This window comes from Mus caroli, unplaced genomic scaffold, assembly GCF_978045245.1.
Source record: "Mus caroli unplaced genomic scaffold, Mus_caroli_1 scaffold_11, whole genome shotgun sequence".
In the NCBI taxonomy this organism is placed as follows: Eukaryota; Metazoa; Chordata; class Mammalia; order Rodentia; family Muridae; genus Mus; species Mus caroli.
The window spans coordinates 106,701,496-106,721,854 of record NW_028227266.1 but is presented as its reverse complement, the minus strand read 5'-3'; the positions used below and the strand labels follow the sequence as shown (position 1 = coordinate 106,721,854).

The following is a 20,359-nucleotide window of genomic DNA, read 5'->3' as shown; positions in this document are numbered from 1 at the left end:
TCAGCCTGGCCTTCCCTACAGCAGTCCATTAACCAGAGCCACAACCAGCGTGCTGGTGACTGCATTATTCTGGGCTCCACCAAGGGGTAAAGGAGTGACTAGCACTGGGAGGACAGGGTATGGAAAGATGGAGGCAGACAAGGGAAAGACAGCAGGGTGCTTACGAACCCTTTACACATGGCAGGACTTTGGTGGAACCAAATCAGCCCTAGCCTAGAATCCGATTCCACATGTGAGTGTCTTGATGCTGGCAAAAGGGTGGGAGAAGAGGGGCTCAAATGAGCATGTGTGTCCATGAACAGGGAATGTGAAGAGGCAGGAAGAGGACCGTGTCTATATGTGAGAGTGGTTGGGAAGGGCCAGTGGCAAGGCTGGGCATGCTGGCGCACAACTTAACTTCCAGCATGCAGGAGGCACAGGCAGGGTCTCTGTAGATTAGAGGACAGCCTGGACATAGTGAGTTCCAACAGCCAATGCTATATGGAGAGAGCCAACAAAATGGGCTGGAGAGATGGCTCAGTGGTTAAGAGCACTGTCTGCTCTTCCAAAGGTCCTGAGTTCAATTCCCAGCAACCACATGGTGTCTCATAACCATCTGTAAAGGGATATGATGCCCTCTTCTGGTGTGTCTGGAAACAGCTACAGTGTACTCATATAAATAAAACAAATCTTAAAACAAAACAAAACAAAACAAAAAAATTACCAACAAAACAGAACAAAGAACCAATGACAAAGGGCAACAGTGTTTTTCTCAACGCACTTTAATGCACGCACCAGCCCACAGTCCCTGCCTGCTGGCTGGGCAGGGGAAGCCAGCCTCACCTGGAAGCTCCCATGGCTTCCCATGCCCAGAATGCCTTCCCACCTCCATCAATAGGTGAGGGGCGTGAGGATGAAGAGACGGTCTTCCTCTTTACGGATCCAGCGCATCAGCTTATGGATGGCGCTGACAGCTGATGCCTTGGTCCCCAGTGGGCTGTAGCACATGTAGAGCTCAAAGGCACCTGTCACCTGGAGGAGGGGCAAAGGGTCATCATCTAGGGTCGGTATGCCCCTGTGGCATCTTCCCAGGGTCCGCATAAAGACCAGTTTCTCTAGGGCTACCTTACCCAGGCTAGGAGGTTCTCATTGGGGCCTGTGTAGTAGATGGTCTTGAGTGGGCGAGAGGCATTGTGGGCACGGCTGTGCAGGTACTGGTAGAGGCCCAACAGTCGCTCCTGCTCCTCCTCACTGGAGTACGGGGCCTCAATCTCAGGACTGCAAATGGAGAAGTGGGTTCACATGGGAAGGCCTTTCACTGTCTTCTCTGGAGATCTAGAAATATCTATTTCTGGACAGGGAGATCTTACTGCCTGTTCGCCAGGTGCGCCCCTACTGGAAGAGATTGTCTTCTGGCTACAGAAGACGACCCAGCTCAGAAGGGAGACCCACTCCCTAGCCAGGCTCATGGTGACCCTTCATTGGAGAGGCTGTTTCTGAGTTTAGGTATCTAACAGAGTAGCAAGTCTAGAGTGGAGCAAGGCAAGCTGGGAAACCTGAGCCCAAAATGGAGGGAACAGGAAGGGAAGCCAGACTTTGACACATCTGGCCAGCTCCTTTATTGGGGTGGGGGTGGGGGGGTCGATTTTGCATTCTGGCCTGGACCAAAATTACCTCAAAAGCAGAGCTGCTACAGGGCAAAGGACGTGGGAAACCCTGAATTCCAGCCTCTTTCCCAAGTTGTTCCAGGCCTTATAAGTACTGAAGTAAGAGAGGTGTGTGCCCATCGAGAGATGCCAGAGTAAATCCGCCCCAGAAGATTGGTACACTCTCAAAGGAGTGGTCCGATTCAGGGCTGCGTCTCAGGTCTCATGACCAACCAGCCTCCCCCATCTCTGTATTCTTGTCTCCCTGAAGCAGTGCCTCCTCTCACCTGGTGAAGAGTCCTGAGCTCTTTGATTTATAGAGGAAGTGGCGAAGGTCAGGGATGCCCACTTGGGCAACGCTGTAGTAAGGTGTGCGCAGCGCCTCCCGCAGGGCCAAATGGGTTCCCCGCTTTCGGAGGCGTTCCTGGAAGCGCCGTCGGCAGTCAGAGACTGCAAAGAAGTCCTCACGGTCAGTGGAGATCAGCAGCAGGCAGAGGTCGGTGTCAGGTTCTAGGTAAGAGATGTGTGCGTGGAAGAAGCCGGCCGCATTGAACTTTGGCAGGCACACGGGGGTCCAAGCCTCGCCCTCACGAAAGGAGGAGGAGGAGCTAATGAGGTTGAAAAGCAGGTGCAGGTCGATGGGATGAAGGAATTGGTCCTTGCGGCGCACGAGCGCCACCAGCTGGTTATGGGCCAGCAGGATGGAAAAGACCAGGCTGCGAGCACGCGCCTGCTGCAGGCTGGCACTCACCGTGTCCCGCACGGCCGCTGCCAAGGGCAGGCACCGCGCCGCACCCATCAGGAAACTGGGGTCTCGAGCCATTAGCTGTAGCAGGTTATCGGTGATTCGCTCCGAGCCCGAGAGCAGGCGCCGCAGGTCGTAGTTCTGCTTCTGCTGGAAGATGTGGCTCAGCTGCGCGCCGGTAAGAAGGCTCAGAATCTGGTAGTAGATGTACAGTAGCTCCTGCGCCAGCTCCTGGGCCGACTGCCGCGTGCGGGCCACCGCCACCAGCACCAGAGGGCTCCGGCGCACGAATACTACCTTGTAGCCATCTGAGGGTGTGGGGATGGGGTCAGCTTCAGCCCTCCTCCCAGATGCCCTCCCGGATAGGCTTTCCCAGTGGGCACACAGTTTTCTTGCTGGGAACTCTGAAGGGGCTTACTGGGTGTGCTTAGCCAGTCGCCCCACTTCCCTGTCATCTGCTTCACAATCTGTTTGCTTTCTGAGAGTGTCTCACTTGAGTAGCCAAGGTTGGCCTGGGACTGGCTAATGCAGCTGAGGCTGATTCTCCTGCCCTCATCTCTCAAGTGCTGGGATTTACAGGGTATGTGGACATCACCAGACCCCAGTTCAAGAAAGCACGTTTTTATGGTAAGTGCTCAATTAGCAAGAGATCTGGGCTAAAGATCTGGGGTCTACTGCTTGTTTGTTTTTAATTCATTCTTTTGTCACTGCCCCAGGAGGCTTTCATCCTTTCTGATGGCAAAACTTCTCCCACCACCTCAGGGAGCCTCTATTGTTATCCTACCTACTGTGCTGTGAGAGCTTATGGCCCAAGAGATGGAAGTACTTGTCTCTCAGCCAAAGACAACCCAGGTTTCTAGGGGTGTGTGTGTGTGTGTGTGTGTGTGTGTGTATGTCTGTCTGTCTGTCTGTCCATCTGTCCAAAGTTTGGTATGAACAAGCCCTGCCACTGGAGCCTTCCCCACACCCCTCTTCAGGCGGCTCACCTGCATGGATGGAGCGGATGGCATTCTTGTCTGCCTCCAGGAAGGACACCAGGGCAACCATGACACCCATAGTGCTGGAAAGGGCTTCCTCAGACCCATATCGAGAATACACAGGCTTCCCTGCCTCACTCAGTACAAACACATGCTTCTGGTGGAGACGCCACGCCTCCGTAGCGTCCTCCTCTTCCCCTTCAGTTGAGCCTTCTTGGGAGGGCTCTGTGGCTGCTCCTCGGCCAGCTGCGCCCTGGGGCTCCGGCCAGTCTTCAGAGCTTCCTGGCAGCATTTCCTCCTGCAGGTCCCGGGCCACACCGGTCAGCTGGGTGCTTAGCTCGCTGAAGTCCTGGCTAATCTGGCGCATGTCCGTAGCCAGTGGCGGGGGACTCCCAACGCACTCTTTGGGGCTGTCCCCAGAAGCTTCTCTGTCTTCTAACTCTGTCAGGTCTTCATAGGAACGTGTATGGACGAACATTGCACCCTCCTGCCCAGCACCTGCAGACCGAAAGCACCGGTGCTTAGAGAGGCAGCTGTTACCAGACACTCACCACTCTCCAAGGAGATGCTCCGCTGCTTGGCGCCAAGCTACACCTCCTCCCCCCCTGTCTGCCGTGGACCATGCTAATCTACAACTTAAAAGCCTCAGGTCTCATGGCAGCATTGGAAATTGGTATCTGCCAACCTCTCGCTAACATTGAACAGCTTACCCCTTGCCCATTCCAAACATACTGGCCTTTATTAACCTGCACTTTGGACCCCTCCGCACTTAACATTTGGCTCAGGAGCCCTGCACAGGTTGTTTACCTGAAGGCATCATCAGCACCCCCCCGACCCCCTCCCACTGTGGCCAAGTACTTGTCATATGTCAGCTCTCAGGGAAGATGTAGTTACTTATACACCTGATGTTCAACCACAGTCAGTATCATTCTTCTCTCTTTGATTTCCTTTGGAACACTGACCACTTATTAGTCACTCCAATGGTAACCCCCAAGAGCATGGACTTATTTACCATGGGGGAGGGCTACCATAGCCTCTGACTACTGCCTGTGGCCTGAAGCCATGCCAGGCAAGAATTTGACCCTGTCCATACTTTCCTTGTTTTGGAGACGTGGTCTTAGTATATAAGTAAGTGGCTAGCCTCATACTCACTCACTATGTAGCCCCAGGTTGGCCATGAATTCACACCAATCCTGCCTCAGCCCACGGATGACCCGCGCGTGCTGGGATCACAGGTGGCCAGCACCACATCCAGCTCTTCTTTTTCTTTTCAAACAGTTTGAGGTTTTATTACAAGATACTTTAGTTGGGTGCCAGTGGTGCACACCTTTAATTCCAGTACTCAGGAGGCAGAGGCAGGTGGATCTCTGTGAGTTTCAGGCCAGCCTGATCTACAGAGATAGTCAGGATAGCCAGGGCTATACCCTATCTCAAACCTCCCTCCCCTGTACAAAAAATAAAAAAAGGTATTTTAAGTATAGACTTTTAGGTAAGATCAATAAGAAAAAAAGAGCCTGTTTTGACAGAAAATGGCTAGAAAGGAAAGCTGTAAACTGAGCCCTGCTTTCTGCATAGTCCCCAGAGTGTGACAAATACCTGACTAGTGACTGAGCAACATGTAGGAAGGAAAGGAAGACAGACTGTGAGCCCTGCCTCTCCCTGGAGGCTTGGCTATTCTACCAGTCTCTGCCCATACCTGGCTCCGTTCCCTGGGTCAGTCCTGGCGTGGGGCTCTCAGCTCTTTCCACACTTTGGCCATTGGAAGGAGCCAGTGTGCCCTCGGGGCATTCGCTGCTTCTCTTCCTCTGCATGTCTGCAGCCATCTTTCGGGCTGTCCTATGAGGTAGGTAAAAGAAGGACATCACAGAGAGTAAAGGAGTAAGGTGTTCTGGCGGAGACATCGATGGGGTTGGGAGTAGTACAGTACGCTTCTTACCAGGACCCCACTAAGTCAACGACCTGGGGATGGTTTCTGAGGATTCTCTCACTCACTAAAAAATAATAAGTTGTTTGTTTCTAGATGTGGTGTCTGGTACCTATAATCCTAGGACTCGGGGGACTTGAGTTAGAAGAATTCCCCAAAGTACCAGCTAGCTGTGGCTACATAGTAAAACCTTGTTTTAAAACCTATGATCTATCTCTTTCCCTCCCCTCTGCCCTCTCCCTCTCCTGGGAGTTGAAGGGCCTTGTACATAGCAGGTAGACTTTACCAGCCATAGTGTTCCTTGTACATAGTAGGTAGACACTTTAGCAGTCATCATGTTCCTTTTCTGCTTATAAGAAGACACACACATTCACTGCAGAAAACTTGGAAACATCGGAAGCCGAGAGAAATGTTATTCATTCTCTCTCCCACTCAATCTTCCTAGCTATCCTGACGGTGTTAGCTGCTATTATTAGTTTGTTTCAAAACATGCTTCTAATTTTTTTTCTTGAGACAGGTTCTCCATGTGGTTCTGGCTGCCCTGGGGCCTGAGACATGGACCAGGCTGGCCTCCAACACACCTGCCTTTGCCTCCAGGGCTGGGGTCACAGGTGTGCTCCACCAGCTTGAAACCGTACATTTCATCTGCATTTAAAACTAGTTATTTAGCCGGGCGTGGTGGCGCATGCCTTTAATCCCAGCACTTCGGAGGCAGAGCCAGGCAGATCTCTGAGTTCGAGGCTAGCCTGGTCTACAGAGTGAGTTCCAGGACAGCCAGGGCTATACAGAGAAACCCTGTCTCGAAAAACCAAAAAACAAAACAAACAAACAAACCTAGTTATTTAGAACCTAAAAAGATGGCTCAGGGGCTGGTGAGATGGCTCAGCTGGTAAGAGCACCAGACTGGTCTTCTGAAGGTCCTGAGTTCAAGTCCCAGCAACCATATGGTGGCTCACAACCATCCGTAAGGAGATCTGACTCCCTCTTCTGGTATGTCTGAAGACAGCTACAGTGTACTTACATATAATAAATAAATAAATCTTTAAAAAAAAAAAAAGATGGCTCAGCAGTTAAGAGCACTTAGTTTTCCAGAGGACCTGAGTTCCATTTCCAACACCCACATGGTGGGTCACAAATGCCTATAATTCTAGTTCCATTCAGATACCAGGCACACAAGCGATGGACATATATAAATCTTTAAAATAATTAAAAATTATTAAAGGTGTGTGGTGTGGTGGCATTCACCTTTAATCCCAGTACTTAGAAAGGAAAGGCAGGCAGATCTCTAAGTCCAGGAAGTCAGGCCTCTGTTACACAGAGAAATCCTGTTTCAAAATAAACAAATATAAACTATTTATTTATTTATTGTGTGTGTGTGTGTGTGTGTGTGTGTGTGTGTGTGTGTGTGAAGGCACACAGGTGCGACAATGCATGCAGAGTTAAAGGACACTTCAGGAGTCAGCTTTCTCCTACCACTTTGAGGCAGAATCCCTCTTGTTTCTGTCACTGGGCAGTGTGCTCAGGCTGGATGACCCACAACTTCCTGCCGATTCTCCTGCCTCTGCCTCCTGTCTCACCATAGATGTGCCGAGATCACAGATACTGACCACTGCACCTGTCTTTTCACATGTGGGGTTCAAGGATAAAACTCAACTTTGGCAGCAAGTGCCTTCACCCACGGAACCATCTCATGAGCCCCTATATACACAAAAAGACAAAGTACAATGTTTATATGTCAAATAAAATAAAATAAAATAAAACACATTTTAAAATACATAAAAAGGACCAGAAGGAAGTAACACTGTCAGGTTAGCCAGTACAATATTTGAGAGACTGAAACAGAAGGGTTGTTCAAAGTTTGGGCCAGCCTGGGCTACATAGTGACAAGGCCAGCCTGAAATTCATAGTGAAATCCTGTCTTAAAAAAATTCAGCCAGGCGTGGTGGTGCACGCCTTTAATCCCAGCACTCGGGAGGCAGAGGCAGGTGGATTTCTGAGTTCGAGGCCAGCCTGGTCTACAAAGTGAGTTCCAGGACAGCCGGGGCTACACAGAGAAACCCTGTCTCGAAAAACCAAAAAAAAACCAGGTTAGCCTTCTATGAAGTGTATGTGGGTTGAGTCTACAATTCAGAGCACAGCTCTAATCAGGTTAGTCTACAGAGCTGAGAAACGAAGCTCGGGTTTGTCTGATGTTACTACAGGAGGGAAGAACTTGACACAAGAGTTGAAACACTTCTACAATGGTTCTCTCATGCCACACTCTACCATGCATTTACCAGGGTGGACATGGCAGTGGATGCCTTTGATCCCAGCACCAGGAAAGCTAAGGTAGGTGGCTTTCTGTAAGCTTGAGGCCAGCCTGATTTACAGAGCCAAGCTCAAGGCCAGCCAGAGTTACAAAAAAGAGTATATATATTATTATATGTAAGTACACTGTAGCTGTCTTCAGACACACCAGAAGAGGGAGTCAGATTTCGTTACGGATGGTTTTGAGCCACCATGTGGTTGCTGGGATTTGAACTCTGGACCTTCAGAAGAGCAGTCGGGTGCTCTTACCCACTGAGCCATCTCACCAGCCCATATATACTCTTTATATACTCATATATATGTTTTTTTTTTGTTTTGTTTTTTTGTTTTTCAAGACAGGGTTTCTCTGTGTAGCCCTGGCTGTCCTGTTGGCTGTGGACTTTCCACACTCACTCTGTAGACCAGGCTGGCCTCAGGTTCAGGGATCTTCCTGCCTCCTGTGAGCCACACCTGGCTAGGGCTTACATTAAATGTTGTCCACTATAAAAGTTGCCTGGGTCACGGTGTCTGTTCAGAGCAGTAAACCCCAAACTAAGACGTGTGTATGCTGGACCTCAATTCCAGTCCTCATGGCTTTGAGAAAATACACAATGACTGAATGAACGATCTCTTCAGTCCCTGTCTGGTAATAATTCTGAGTGGCTCAGACCAAGCAGTGGTCCATTCTATTAACATCTTATGCCTCTACCATTTCAGAACACTGCCTTTCACATACAGAGACATGGGGAAACATAGGTAGAAGATTATTTATAAGCTCTGAAATACTTCAGAATCAAAGCTGCCTAGAATTAGTGTCCTAGCGAAGGGGGCTGGGAAATGTGGAAAGTCCACAGCCAACTCCTAAGCAGTGAGGTCTTTGCCACAGCATCTGCCTTTACCCTGTTCTCTCTGGAATCCACCACATCCAGACACTATTCCACCAATGACCTCTAAGGTCAACTCACCTCACCCCTGAGCGGTAATAGATCCCCCTGATATGTTCTTATCTTCTCTCCCTCTCCTCTGTTTCCAGCCCCCTATTTCTCTTCCAGCCCTTGTCCTATCTTTATATTTTTAGACAGTGTCTCACTTTGTGGCTAAGGCTGCTCTGCTGGTCTGAGGTTCACTAAATAGTGCAGTCTGGATTTGAACTTGAGGGAATTGCCTTTTCCCAGGTACTGGGACTATGCCACCAACCCTGGCTTACTCCTTCTCTCCTGAAGCACTTACGGCTGGCTCTTGGCTTCTAGAACACCATTCTCTTTTCTTGGCTCTCTTGACTCAGGGATTACCCATGTGTGTGCTTTCTACAGTTCTGACTGGAGGGCCCAGAGTTCAGTCCTCGTTTCTCTTCTCTGTCCTCAATGCCTTTGGGATCTTATTCCACTCTTGTAAGTTACCTCTGCACGTTAATGGATCCAACTTTATTTCTAGCCCAAAGCTTCCACCTGATTTACAGGCATACACCTGGAACTCTCCTTTCTTATCTTTAGGTTATATGCCCCAACCAAGCTCCCAATTTTTCTAGAGAAGGTTTCTTGGGTGTGGTGGCACACCCCCAAAATCCTAGCACTTGAGTTGGGCCAGAGGTCCTGGAGTTCAAAGTTATTCTAAACTACAAAGCAAGAAACTCCAAATCCAGTCTCGCCCAAATGAGACTTTGTAAAAAACAACAGCAACAACAACAACAACAACAACAACCAAACCAACCCCTAAAAACCCCCCAAAAAACAGACTATTGGGGAGAGTGGCTGGAAACATGGCTCAGCATTTAAAAATATTTACTGCTTCTCTAGAAGAGCCAAGTTTGGTTCTCAGGCCCACATTAGGCCCACAACTGCCTGTAAGTCCCACTTCGGGAAACCGGTGTCCTCTTCTCGCCTCTACAGGCATGCACCCAAGTGGCATGCATTTACCGAGACACAAAAACAATAAAAACACATCTTCACATCTTTAAACACTAAGCTAGACAGGCTGCGGTGGCGTACTCAGAGCAGGAGGGTCCTGAACTTGAAGCCAGCCTGGTCTGAGATCCAAGATAGCCAGGGCTGCATAGAGAAACTCTGTCTCAAAGAAACCAAAATAATAATAATAATTAATAATAATAAAATAAGTCAATCCAAACCAACAGGGGATGTCAGGGATGGCTCGGCGAGTGAAATGCTTGCCCCGCAAACAAGAAGGCATGAATCCCATCCCCAGAACCAGCGTGAGGTGCTGCTGGCTTTGTTGCCACTTGTAATTCCAGTACTGTGGAGGCAGAGACAGAGGATGCCTGGTGCTTGCTGGCCAGCCGATAGCCTAACTGGTAGGTGATGAGAGACCCTATTTCATAGAAGGCAAACAGCTTTCTTGAGAACGATTCTGAGGGCTCCATGTGGATGTGTTCTGGTATGAACACATACGCACAGACAATAGTAACACATAAAAGCAAAAACAATAATAATAACACATAAAAGCAAAAACAATGACCTTTGATGAGGAGATACTTTAAACATCTTATATTGCAATATTCTAACTTTACTAGCATTATTTTTCCCATTGAAAATAATACAGGGCTGGAGAGATGGCTCAGCAGGTTAAGAGCACTGACTGCTCTTTTGAAGGTCCCGAGTTCAAATCCCAGCAACCACATGGTGGCTCACAACCACCTGCAATGAGGTCTGACACCCTCTTCTGGCAGGTCTGAAGACAGCTACAGTGTACTTATATATAATAATAAATTAAAAAAAAAAAAAAGAAGCCGGATGGTGGTGGCACACGCCTTTAATCCCAGCACTTGGGAGGCAGAGGCAGGCGGGTTTCTGAGTTCAATGCCAGCCCGGTCTATAGAGTGAGTTCCAGGACAGCCTGGGCTACACAGAGAAACCCTGTCTCGAAAAAAAAAAAAAAAAAAAGATTTATAAAAAAAGAAAATAATACAGCTAGCCAGACAGTGGTGGCAGCACACGCCTTTAATCCCAGAACTTGGGAGGCAAAGGCAGTTTTAGGCCAACCTGGGCATGGAGAACCCTGTCTCAAAAACGAAAAGATAAAGAAAAAAAGTTGAGCGGTGGTGGGTGGTGTGGCGCACACCTTTGATTCCAGCATTCTGGAGGCACAGTCAGGTGGATCTCAGAGTTCAAGGCCAGCCTGGTCTACAGAGTCAGTTCCAGGACAGCCAGGGCTACACAGAGAAACCAGATCTCAAAAAAAAAAAAAAAACCTCCAAAAACAAAAAACAAACAAAAACCCCCAATAATAATGAGGAAGAAGAGGAAGAGGAGGAGGAAGAGGAGCAGGAGATCTAGGAATATGGTTCGGGAGGTAGAGTGCTCTGCTCGCTTAGTATGCTCGAAGGTTCTACTTAAACTGGTGGTGCCTGCATGCGATGAGAGCAGAGGGTCAGGAGCTCAAGGGCATCTTTAGCTAGAAAAGTGAGTGTGATGTAAGCTCGGTCCGAATGAGATGCTGTCTTTTTAAAAAGCACAAAAACAACTAGCCATTATGACTTAGGCTTAAAATCTCAAACTTGGTAGGCCAATGCAGGAAGGTCGGTCTGAGCTACAGTGAGACCAAAACAAACAAACAGCAGGGGATGAGGCTGCAGCTCAGTTTGATCTTCAAAATATGACATGGTGACAAGACATGCTTAGCACTCCAGAGAGAGGAGCAGCAGCTTGGGATACCTGAGAACCTATCTTTACCAGAGAGAGGAAGATAAGATAAACTATAATGCGGCCAGAGGCTGTGGTGCTGGTGCATAGCTATAGCCCCAGCACTTAGGGTGTCACCACCAGCCATGGCTTTGACCATCCAGAGCTACAGTGAATGCTACTTGGTCTCAATAAAAACAAAACTGGGGGCTAGGTATGTAATTTAGTTGAAGGAGTGCTGGCCTATAACACATACAGTTCTGGGTTTGAACCCTGTACTATATAATATCATGTATGGGACTGGGGAGATAGCCCAGTTGTTAAATGCTTACCTTGTGAGCATGAGAACCCAGTTGAATCCCAAGAATCCCTGTAAAAAGTTTGGCATGGTGCACCCGCATAATCTCAGGGCTGGAGAAGTGGAGACAGCTAGATCCCTGGGGCTCTAAGGCCAAAGTAGCCTTACAAGATGAGTTCCAGAGAGAGAGAGAGAGAGAGAGAGCTATAAAGAGAGACCTTATCTCAAAAACCAAGGTTGGGCAAGGGAATGGTGGCACACGCCTTTAATCCTAGCATTTAAGAGGCAGAGGCAGGCGGATCCCTGTGAGTTCAAGGCCAGCCTGGTCTACAGAGAGTTCCAGGGCAGCCAAAGCTACACAGAGAAACCCTGTCTCAAAAACAAAAAATAAAGCAAAACAAAGAAATCAAAACCATAACCAATGTTGGGCCAGCCAGCTAGATCACTGCTTGCAGCCAAACTTAACAACTTGAGTTTGATCCCTAGAACTCCTGTGAGTCATTTTCTGACCTTCACATTCACCCCAAATTTAAAAAGAAAAAGTTTAAAAGCAAATAACCAAGGTGGACAACACCTGAGAAATTATATTTTAAGTTGACCTGTGGCCTCAATATGTGCACCCGTCCATGTATACACATATACATACATACATACACACACACACACACACACACACACACACACACACAGAGCCATGGATGGGCCTGGAGTGATAGCTTTGGTGGCTAAGAATTTTTTATTTTATTTTATTTCATTTTATTTTTATTTATTTATTTACTGCTTTGGCAGAGGATCATAGCTCATTTCCCAGGACCCATGTTGGAGGGGGGGGGGGCTCACAACAACCTGTAACTCCAGCTCACAGGGGACCCAATGCTCTTTTTTGGCCTCCTCAGGCACCTATACACACATATATACACACATTTACATACACAAATAAACAAACAAATGTGGGTGATCTCAACTCTTAGGAGACAGGAGCAAGAAGATCACAAATTCAATTCCTTCAGCTATGTAATGAGTTTGAAGCCAACCTGGGATATATGAGACTCTGTCTCATAAAAAGCAACAAATAGGGGCTGGAGAGATGGCTCAGCAGTTTAGATCAGAGTATGTACTCCTCTTAGAGAAGACTGGGTTTGATACCTAGCACCCTGGTTAGGCAGCTCACAGATGTCTAGAACTCCAGCTCCAGTGGACCCAGTGCCCTCTTCTAGCCACTGCAGGCACTGCACACACATACGCCACTTCCTCTTCCAACATTCACACATAATCAAAATAAATAAAATTAAAATCTTAAAAATAAATAAATAGGGCTGGCGAGATGGCTCAGTGGTTAAGAGCGCCGACTGCTCTTCAGAAGGTCCCAAGTTCAAATCCCAGCAACCACATGGTGGCTCAAAACCATCCGTAAGGAGATCTGACGCCCTCTTCTGGAGTGTCTGAGGACAGCTACAGTGTACTTACATATAATAAATAAATAAATCTTAAAAAAAAAATAAGTAAATAATAGTGGGAGGGAGACAATAAGAGGTTCCTGATAGAATGACCAACTTTCCCAGAATAACACATCAAAGTTGTAAATGTCTATATCCAATAGTTGACTATTACTTTTTTATTTTGTTTTGCTTTGAGACATGGTTCCTCTGTGTAGCTCTGGCTGTCGTGGCACTCACTATGTAGACCAAGTTATCTTTAAACTCAAGAGATTCACTTGTCTCTGCCTCCTGAGTGCTGGGATCAAAGGGGAATGCCGCCACCACCACCTAGCACACCCGGTTCAATAGTTGACCATTTCTTATCTCTTCCCTGATTATCTGATGGGTCTAAGCCGCTATTATCTCCCTAGCAAATTATTGCCACAACCTCCTAACCAGTAGTAATGTGTTCCACCAGGTCGGCCTTTGTAATCGAGGTGAGCCTCTGAAAGGTAGGTCGGGTCAGGCTCTTCCTCTGCTCACTACATTAATACCTCAGTTAGAAGAAAGTCACTTCCCCCAACGGCACAGGAGGCCCCTCCGTTGATCCTTTCTCCTTCATTTCTCGGAGCTTATTTTCTACCCTTTCTTCCTGCCCCCTTTCTACATCAGCCCAGCATAGCCGGATCTCTTCACTTGACCTTTGCCCTCAGTCTACCAACACCCTAAGTCACTCATATCTCTTCCTAGGCTAGCACAGTGACTCACTCCCTCACTTCAGGCTGCTGCCGGAATACCTTATCAGCAGTATATCTGCTCACCAGGGCTTTTCTTTTCCTAGATTGAAGGTCACTCTGTGGCCTGCTATGTTAGACAAGTGCAGGAGGAATTAAATCGGCATTTAACACATCTTTGGAGGATATCTTTGGAGGATAAAGAAAAGGAAAGGTCTGTGAACACCCAGTTCAAGTGTACCTGGGGTCAGGCAAGAAAACTCCTGCCTGTGGAGACAGCTTGTCGTTGGAAGCAGTCAGGCAAAGCAGCTCTGCAGTTAGAGGAACTGGTTTTCCTGGTCCGTTTTCTTACTTATAAAATGGTACCGAATGGCTGCAAACAGCCAGGAATGATGTATGGGGTGGGAAGATTAAATGAGATAATACATGTGGTCTGGCTATACAGAGTACGCATACCCTATACTCAGCTGAAGTTATTAGCACATTGTGGTTCTTCTTAGCACTCAGACTGGATTTACACACAGATCCAGTGGCCTCTGTCCTGCCAATCAATCCTTTGGAAGTTTTCTCAGTCAGCCAGGGCCTGAGGAATGACCTGATCAAACATACTTCTCACCTCAGGAATCATGAACTCTAGTTTGAGGGACCCCTCCTCCTGTCCCCCTCTCCCCTGCCCCAGGACATCAGGTCAAAGAGCCACGGGCCTCAGTCTCCCGGGTATCAAGCAAGCTGTTCTTACCTTCTCTGCAGTTGCAGAGCCAGGTTGCCAGTTCTCAGCTGCTTCTAGCTATCTCTCCCAAATTTATCTACCTCCTAGGTCTGCACAATGCCCTCTCTGTGGCGTTGTACTTCTGCCTTCAAACTCCAAACAAGTTCTACACCAGCTATGCCGTCCTGACAACATGCTCCTTCAGGACACTTTTTGTGCTTCTGAGTGTTAAATAAATCCAGTGTTTCTGAGTGTCCCCAGCATAGGACCTGCACAGGGAAGGGAGCAGGGCCAGCTGTCTAGAGCTAGCCGGTGCTTTTTTTTTTTTCCACAAAAGTTCTCCTTCTGTGTGAGATCATATAGCATTTTTATCCTCTCCAAGGTCAGTCTGGGGTTCCAACCAGAAGGCCTGGTGAAGCGAACCGTTTTCTGGATACCCACCCACTCAGGCAAGAAGGTTGAGTGGAGCAGATAAAGCCCACCTCCCACCTCCAATAGACTTTGATTTCTACAGCTAGTGCTCCTGGAAAGCTGGTCCTGAAGCCGTTATGCAAGGGAGGTGTCTGAGAACAGCCCCAGTGGTCTCTACAGGAACACTTTTTTAGGCAGTTCCTCTAAGTGCTCCCAGGGCATGCAACTTTCCCTAGAAGCCTCTAGCAGAGCCTATGAACAAAATCACCAAGAACAAAATAAAACAAAAACAAACAAACAAAACGCTGATGCTTTTCCTCCTTCAGATTGCTCCTGAGAGAGGAGGGTCTTGCAAAAACCACTCCTTACTAGCTCCAAACAACCTTGATCCTTTTTCCTGTTCTAAGAGCGCTTCACTTTTGGTCTTGACCCCTTTGGCGCACTTGGGAGAACGACTCAGAAAGTCTGACAGTCAGGGCTCAATTGGGACTGCGATGTGCCTGCTTCAGCAAGATGCCTCCTGGATCTACAATGAGCCTAGCTCCTTGTCACCTCTAGAGGCCACTCCCCTTCCTGACAAAGGCTACTCACAGTTCCCAAGCAAACTCTACCTAGAAAGGGTTGGCTCACCCTTCCAGACCTGCCTGTCTCACTCCACCATCCTCCGTAGCTTTTAAAGAGAACTCTGTGGGCCGAATATGTCCGAATTGGGGGTTGGTGTCTGCTGCCTATGGGACATTGCTCTCCCGGCCAAAGAATGAGTTCTCGCTTCATCTTTCGTAGTGCCTAGCTGGGACCAGCCCTCTTAAGGACCCCAAAGAGCCGCAGTACCCCTATCGGGGCAGTAGATGGCCGGGACCCCCCCCCTTGTTTTCAAGCCCCTCCCTCTAAAGATGACAGCTTGCCCGCCTCTCGCCGCCCCCAGGCCACGTGGGTTGGCAGTCGAACTCACCTGTTTCTTGGGGAAACACAGGACCTACCGAGGGTGCCAGTCACTGCCCTCTGCCAGACCCCTGGGGAGATATAAGTGTCCAGCAGTGCCTGGCCTTAGGGTGCAACTTCGCGGGGCTACCGCCCCTGGAGGATACAGACATGGCCACGGCGGAGGAACCGATCTCTCCTGCCGACCCTTAACCGGCCACCGGCGCAGGAAGACAGCTTTCACCGGCCTCTGGTGGCGGAGGCCCGGTTCCAGCCTCTTGGCCAGCCCCAGCCCGCCCCTGTGTGCATTGTGGGAAATGTAGTCCGTAACTCTCCGCAGCCTTAAAGCTGCGGGAGCGGTTCCGGGCTCCGGAGCCTGGCGATGCCAGAGGCGGGGTCTGACCCAGGACCCGGGTTGCTTCACCTGGCACCGCCTTCTTCCGTGTCTTAGAGGCGGGTCCTCTACCCTTCCCCCCCCCCCCCCCAAACACCCACTAGATGTTTACTTTAAGGGACCAGAACGAACGTCGGTATTTCCCCACCGATCATGGAAAGACAAGTTTAGGGAGCTGGATAAATGCCACTAGTGAGCACAGCCACATAGACTGTACGAGACGCGGACGTGTTGAAAAGGCTCAAAAATTGTTGCTTAAAAAGACCTTAAGTCTGGTCACAGTATATTAGTATAAGGCAACAGAAGGTACAGTTCTCAACAATTCACATAGACTGAACCGGGGAGCTTTTTAAAAAAACATTAATGCCTGGACACTACCCTAGAGATTTTTACTTAATGGGATGAATGTGAGGTACGAGGCATCGGAGTTATTTGAAAAAGCTCCTGGGTGATTTCTAAGGGCAAGGAACCACTGCTTATAATTTCCTAGACACAAAGTAATAAAACTAGGAAAACAAGTTTTCCCAGCAGCCCTTATTTCTGGTGAATAGTTTGAAGAAGCAAAATTAGGGAATGGCTAGTATTACTTATATTTTATCTGAAGCAATTTGCTTACTTTTCGAGCTTCATGGTTAATCATCCCAATAGTTCTGAGATAAAGGACAAAGTCAAAAACCTCTGACTTTTCCTTGCAGTTTGACAGGCTCCCTAAGGATGTTTCACACAATCTTATCCAGAAGTTGGGGATCTCTCTCTCTCTCTCTCTCTCTCTCTCTCTCTCTCTCTCCCTCTCTCTCTCTCTCTCTCTCCCCTATGCAAATTTGAAATCTGACTCCATAATACCGGCATATGTGTGAGTGACATGATGGCAACCTGTGACCTTTTACTGGAGATAGTTTGCACAGGGTTACCAGAACCTTGAATGCTGGGTAAGGGAAGCGTCCCATGTGAGACAGAGTTCGTTCCTTTGCAGTGGAGACTGAGAAGGGGAGCAGAACTTTCAGGTCTTTCAGGATTTCCTCTCTTTGCTTGCTCTGGCTTCCAGGTTCCTACCATGAGGCAAATATAATTTATACAAGTTTGTCCTATATACTTCATTTCATATTATTTCACTATACGAGTCTAAAGTAAGAATTTTTGAGCAGGGCGGTGATGGCACACCCCTTTAGTCCCAGCACTTGGGAGCAGAGGCAGGCGGATTTCTGAGTTCAAGGCCAGCCTGGTCTACAAAGTGAGTTCCAGGACAGCCAGGGCTACACAGAGAAACCCTGTCTCAAAAAAAACAACCGGAAAAAAAAAAAAAAAAGAATTTTCTTTGTGTGATGATGGGGCTGGAACCCAGGGCCTTCTCGTGCCAACAAGTATGCTACCATTGAGCTTCATTCAGTCCTGACTCCAGAACAGCACTCCTCAACCTGGGGCCCATCGACCCTCTTACAGGGGTCACATGCCAGATATCCTGCATATTGATATTTGCATTGTGGTTCATAACAATAGAAAAATTAGTTATGAAGTAGCAATGAAAATCATTTAGGATGGCATTAGCACAATATAAGGACCTGCATGAAAGTGTTGCAGCATTAGGAAGGTTGAGAACTACTGTTCTCAAAGAGCTCTTTTTTCTAAGGTTTATTTATTTGTTATATGTAAGTACACTATAGCTGTCTTCAGGCACACCAGAAGAGGGCATCGGGATCCCATGACAGATGGTTGTGAGCCACCATGTAACCACATGGCGGGATTTGAACTCAGATCCTTTGGAAGAGCAGTCAGTGCTCTTAACCGCTGAGCCATCTCGCCAGCCCCCAAGATCTCTTATTCTCTAACTGACACACAAGTTCTTTGCTTTATTTCATTAACTGCAAGCCATTCCCCCATGGAATTGATCTCCAGAGAAGATAAATATCTCCAAAGATAAATATAAAGCTTTCTAACTACCAGTGTGACAGTCTCCACATGGATGTCAGTATTTCTCTTAGAATGTCATTCTTGAGCTGGGTGTGGTGGCACATGCCTTTAATCCCAGCACTTGAGAGGCAGAGGCAGGCAGGCAAATTTCTGAGTTCAAGGTCTTCTTTTGTGTGCATATGTATGTTCTGTATTCATGTATGTGCAAATATGTATGGGAATATGTGCAGGGGTGTGTGTGCACATCTTACATTGGGTGTTGTTCTAATCAGCTTCAGTTCTCAACTTGACACAGTGTCTGTGGGGAATTGTTTCAGTTGTTAATTGATGCAGGAGTGCCCAGCTCATTGCAATTAGTGTTATTCCCTGGGCAGGTGGTCCTGGGCTACTCAGCTTGAGTGAGCCAGCAAGCAACATGGGTTCCTTCCTGGTTTCTGCTTCAAAAGTTCCGGTGCTGAGTTTCCTTAAGGATCAACTGTGGCCTGTGAGCGGAAATCAGTCCTCTCCTCCCCTCAGTTGCCTTTGGTCAGAATGTTCTAGCACAGCAGCAGAAGGAAGCTATAACTTCCTTGACATTGTCCCACTTTTAGGTCTCATGGAGCCTGGAGTTCACTGGTTGACTAGACTGCCTTGGCCAGCAAGCTCCAGAGATCCACCTGTCTCTGTAGCCCCATCACTGAGATTAGAGATTCCCATCTCTGTGTTTGGCTTCTCCCTAGGTACTGCTCATGCTTGTATAACAAGCACTTTACCCATGAGCACTCTACAGATTAAGCAGTTCTTTCCCTCAGTCCTCATTCTTGCTCCCAAGAACAAAATTCCCATCAGACATGACAGAGTCTTTATTTACTGGGATAAGCTGGTGAGCATGCATCTCTAAGGTGTGTGCTTAGCCACTATAGAAGCAAGCCACTATAGCTACATTTGTTTGTTTGAGGACAGGTTTCCTGTAGCCAATGCTGGCCTGCACTCCTTTTCCTCCTGTTTCTACCTCCAAAAGTGTTGATTACAGGTGTACCACTGCAATAGGTGGGGTTTTTTTTCCTTCTGTACACAAGCAGGTGGGTGTCTGTCAGTCCCAGGCTAGCCTTTCTACAAAGGGAGTTCCAGGCCAATCAGAGCTGTAGAATGAAGTCTTTTCTCAAAAAGAAAAAAGGAAAAAAAAAGAGGGCATTAGATTGCAATAGTTTACCTTAAAATATACCAATAACATCACTTTGTATAGTATAGGCCAAGGAGAACCGACTCTTTTGGAGACTTGTTGTCAGTAGGTTACCCAGTCTGCCCTTGAACTCACTTGTAGCCAAGGCAGGCATTGAATTTTCAGGCTTCCTGCCTCACCCACGAATCTCACCTTAAGTCACCATAAAGTTCAGAATTGATAGAGTTGGAGCACACACCTATAAGTGCAGTATGCAGGAGGCAAGGAGAGCGTGAGTGCCAGGCCTATTTAGGATTCTCACGGAGACTCTGAACAAAAAAGAAAAGGAGCAAATCAAAGTCAGCATTTTAGCCAGGCTGTAGTGGCACACACCTTTAATTCCAGCACTCGGGAGGCAGAGGCAGATGGATCAGTGAGTTCAAGGCCAGCTTGGTCTACAGTCAGTTCCAGGATAGCCAGTGATACACAGAGAAACTGTCTCAAAAACACTGAAAACAAACAAACAAACAACCCCCCCCAAAAAAACTTTAATCTATGTTTTGATTTTTTATTTGAATGTTGGCATAAACTTAACCTATAACTTGCTTTTTGTTAATGAAATTACAAAGAAATCAGTACTGGTTCTTTTGGAATACTAGTAAAGAAATATGAGTCAGGCATGGTGGTATATACCTCTAATCCTAGAGATTTGGAGATTGGGGCAGGAGGATTCTCACAAGGTAGAGGCCAACTAGAGCTACAGTTGTAGAATCCAGTTGTAATGGCTCATGTTTGTAATCCCAACACTTGGGAGGTAGAGATAGGAAGATTACTGCGAATTTAAGGTCAATCTGGTGTACTTACTGAGTCCCAGGCCAGTCAAGAACAAATAGATGTAGCTCACTGGTGGGGCATGGTGATCTCCAGTACCATAAAGCAAGAACAGAATTCCCAATGTGTGACTTGGCTACCTCTGAGATACTGCTTGTAAAGATACAAATACCATGATATGTTGTTTAAAAACCTAAAATCTAAACATTTGATTTTACGAAATGAAGGAAGACTCGGGAGCCAGAGGTGTGGTGAAAGTCTGCTCACTCAGATTCAAGGTATGAAGCACCACCACTTTGTCCACTGTGATACTCTTGAATCTATAAACCACCTAGCTTAGAGATCTGCTGGCATTAAAGGCATGGGCTCTCACCACCTTGTTCAAATAGTTTATCTTAGCTC

General features: G+C 47.6%; 1 protein-coding gene across 1 annotated transcript; it reads right to left on the bottom strand.

Moving 5' to 3' along the window:
* Nucleotides 1-745: 745 nt before the first annotated feature.
* Mon1a (MON1 vesicular trafficking associated A) lies at nt 746-16,038 on the bottom strand. The gene is made up of 6 exons (XM_021171957.3): nt 15,715-16,038; nt 5,044-5,183; nt 3,357-3,845; nt 1,913-2,678; nt 1,110-1,257; nt 746-1,011 (listed from the first exon to the last, which is right to left on the bottom strand). The coding sequence occupies exons 2-6, from the start codon at nt 5,168-5,170 to the stop codon at nt 871-873; spliced, it is 1,671 nt and encodes a 556-aa protein (XP_021027616.1). The 5' UTR covers nt 5,171-5,183; nt 15,715-16,038; the 3' UTR covers nt 746-870.
* Nucleotides 16,039-20,359: the final 4,321 nt, after the last annotated feature.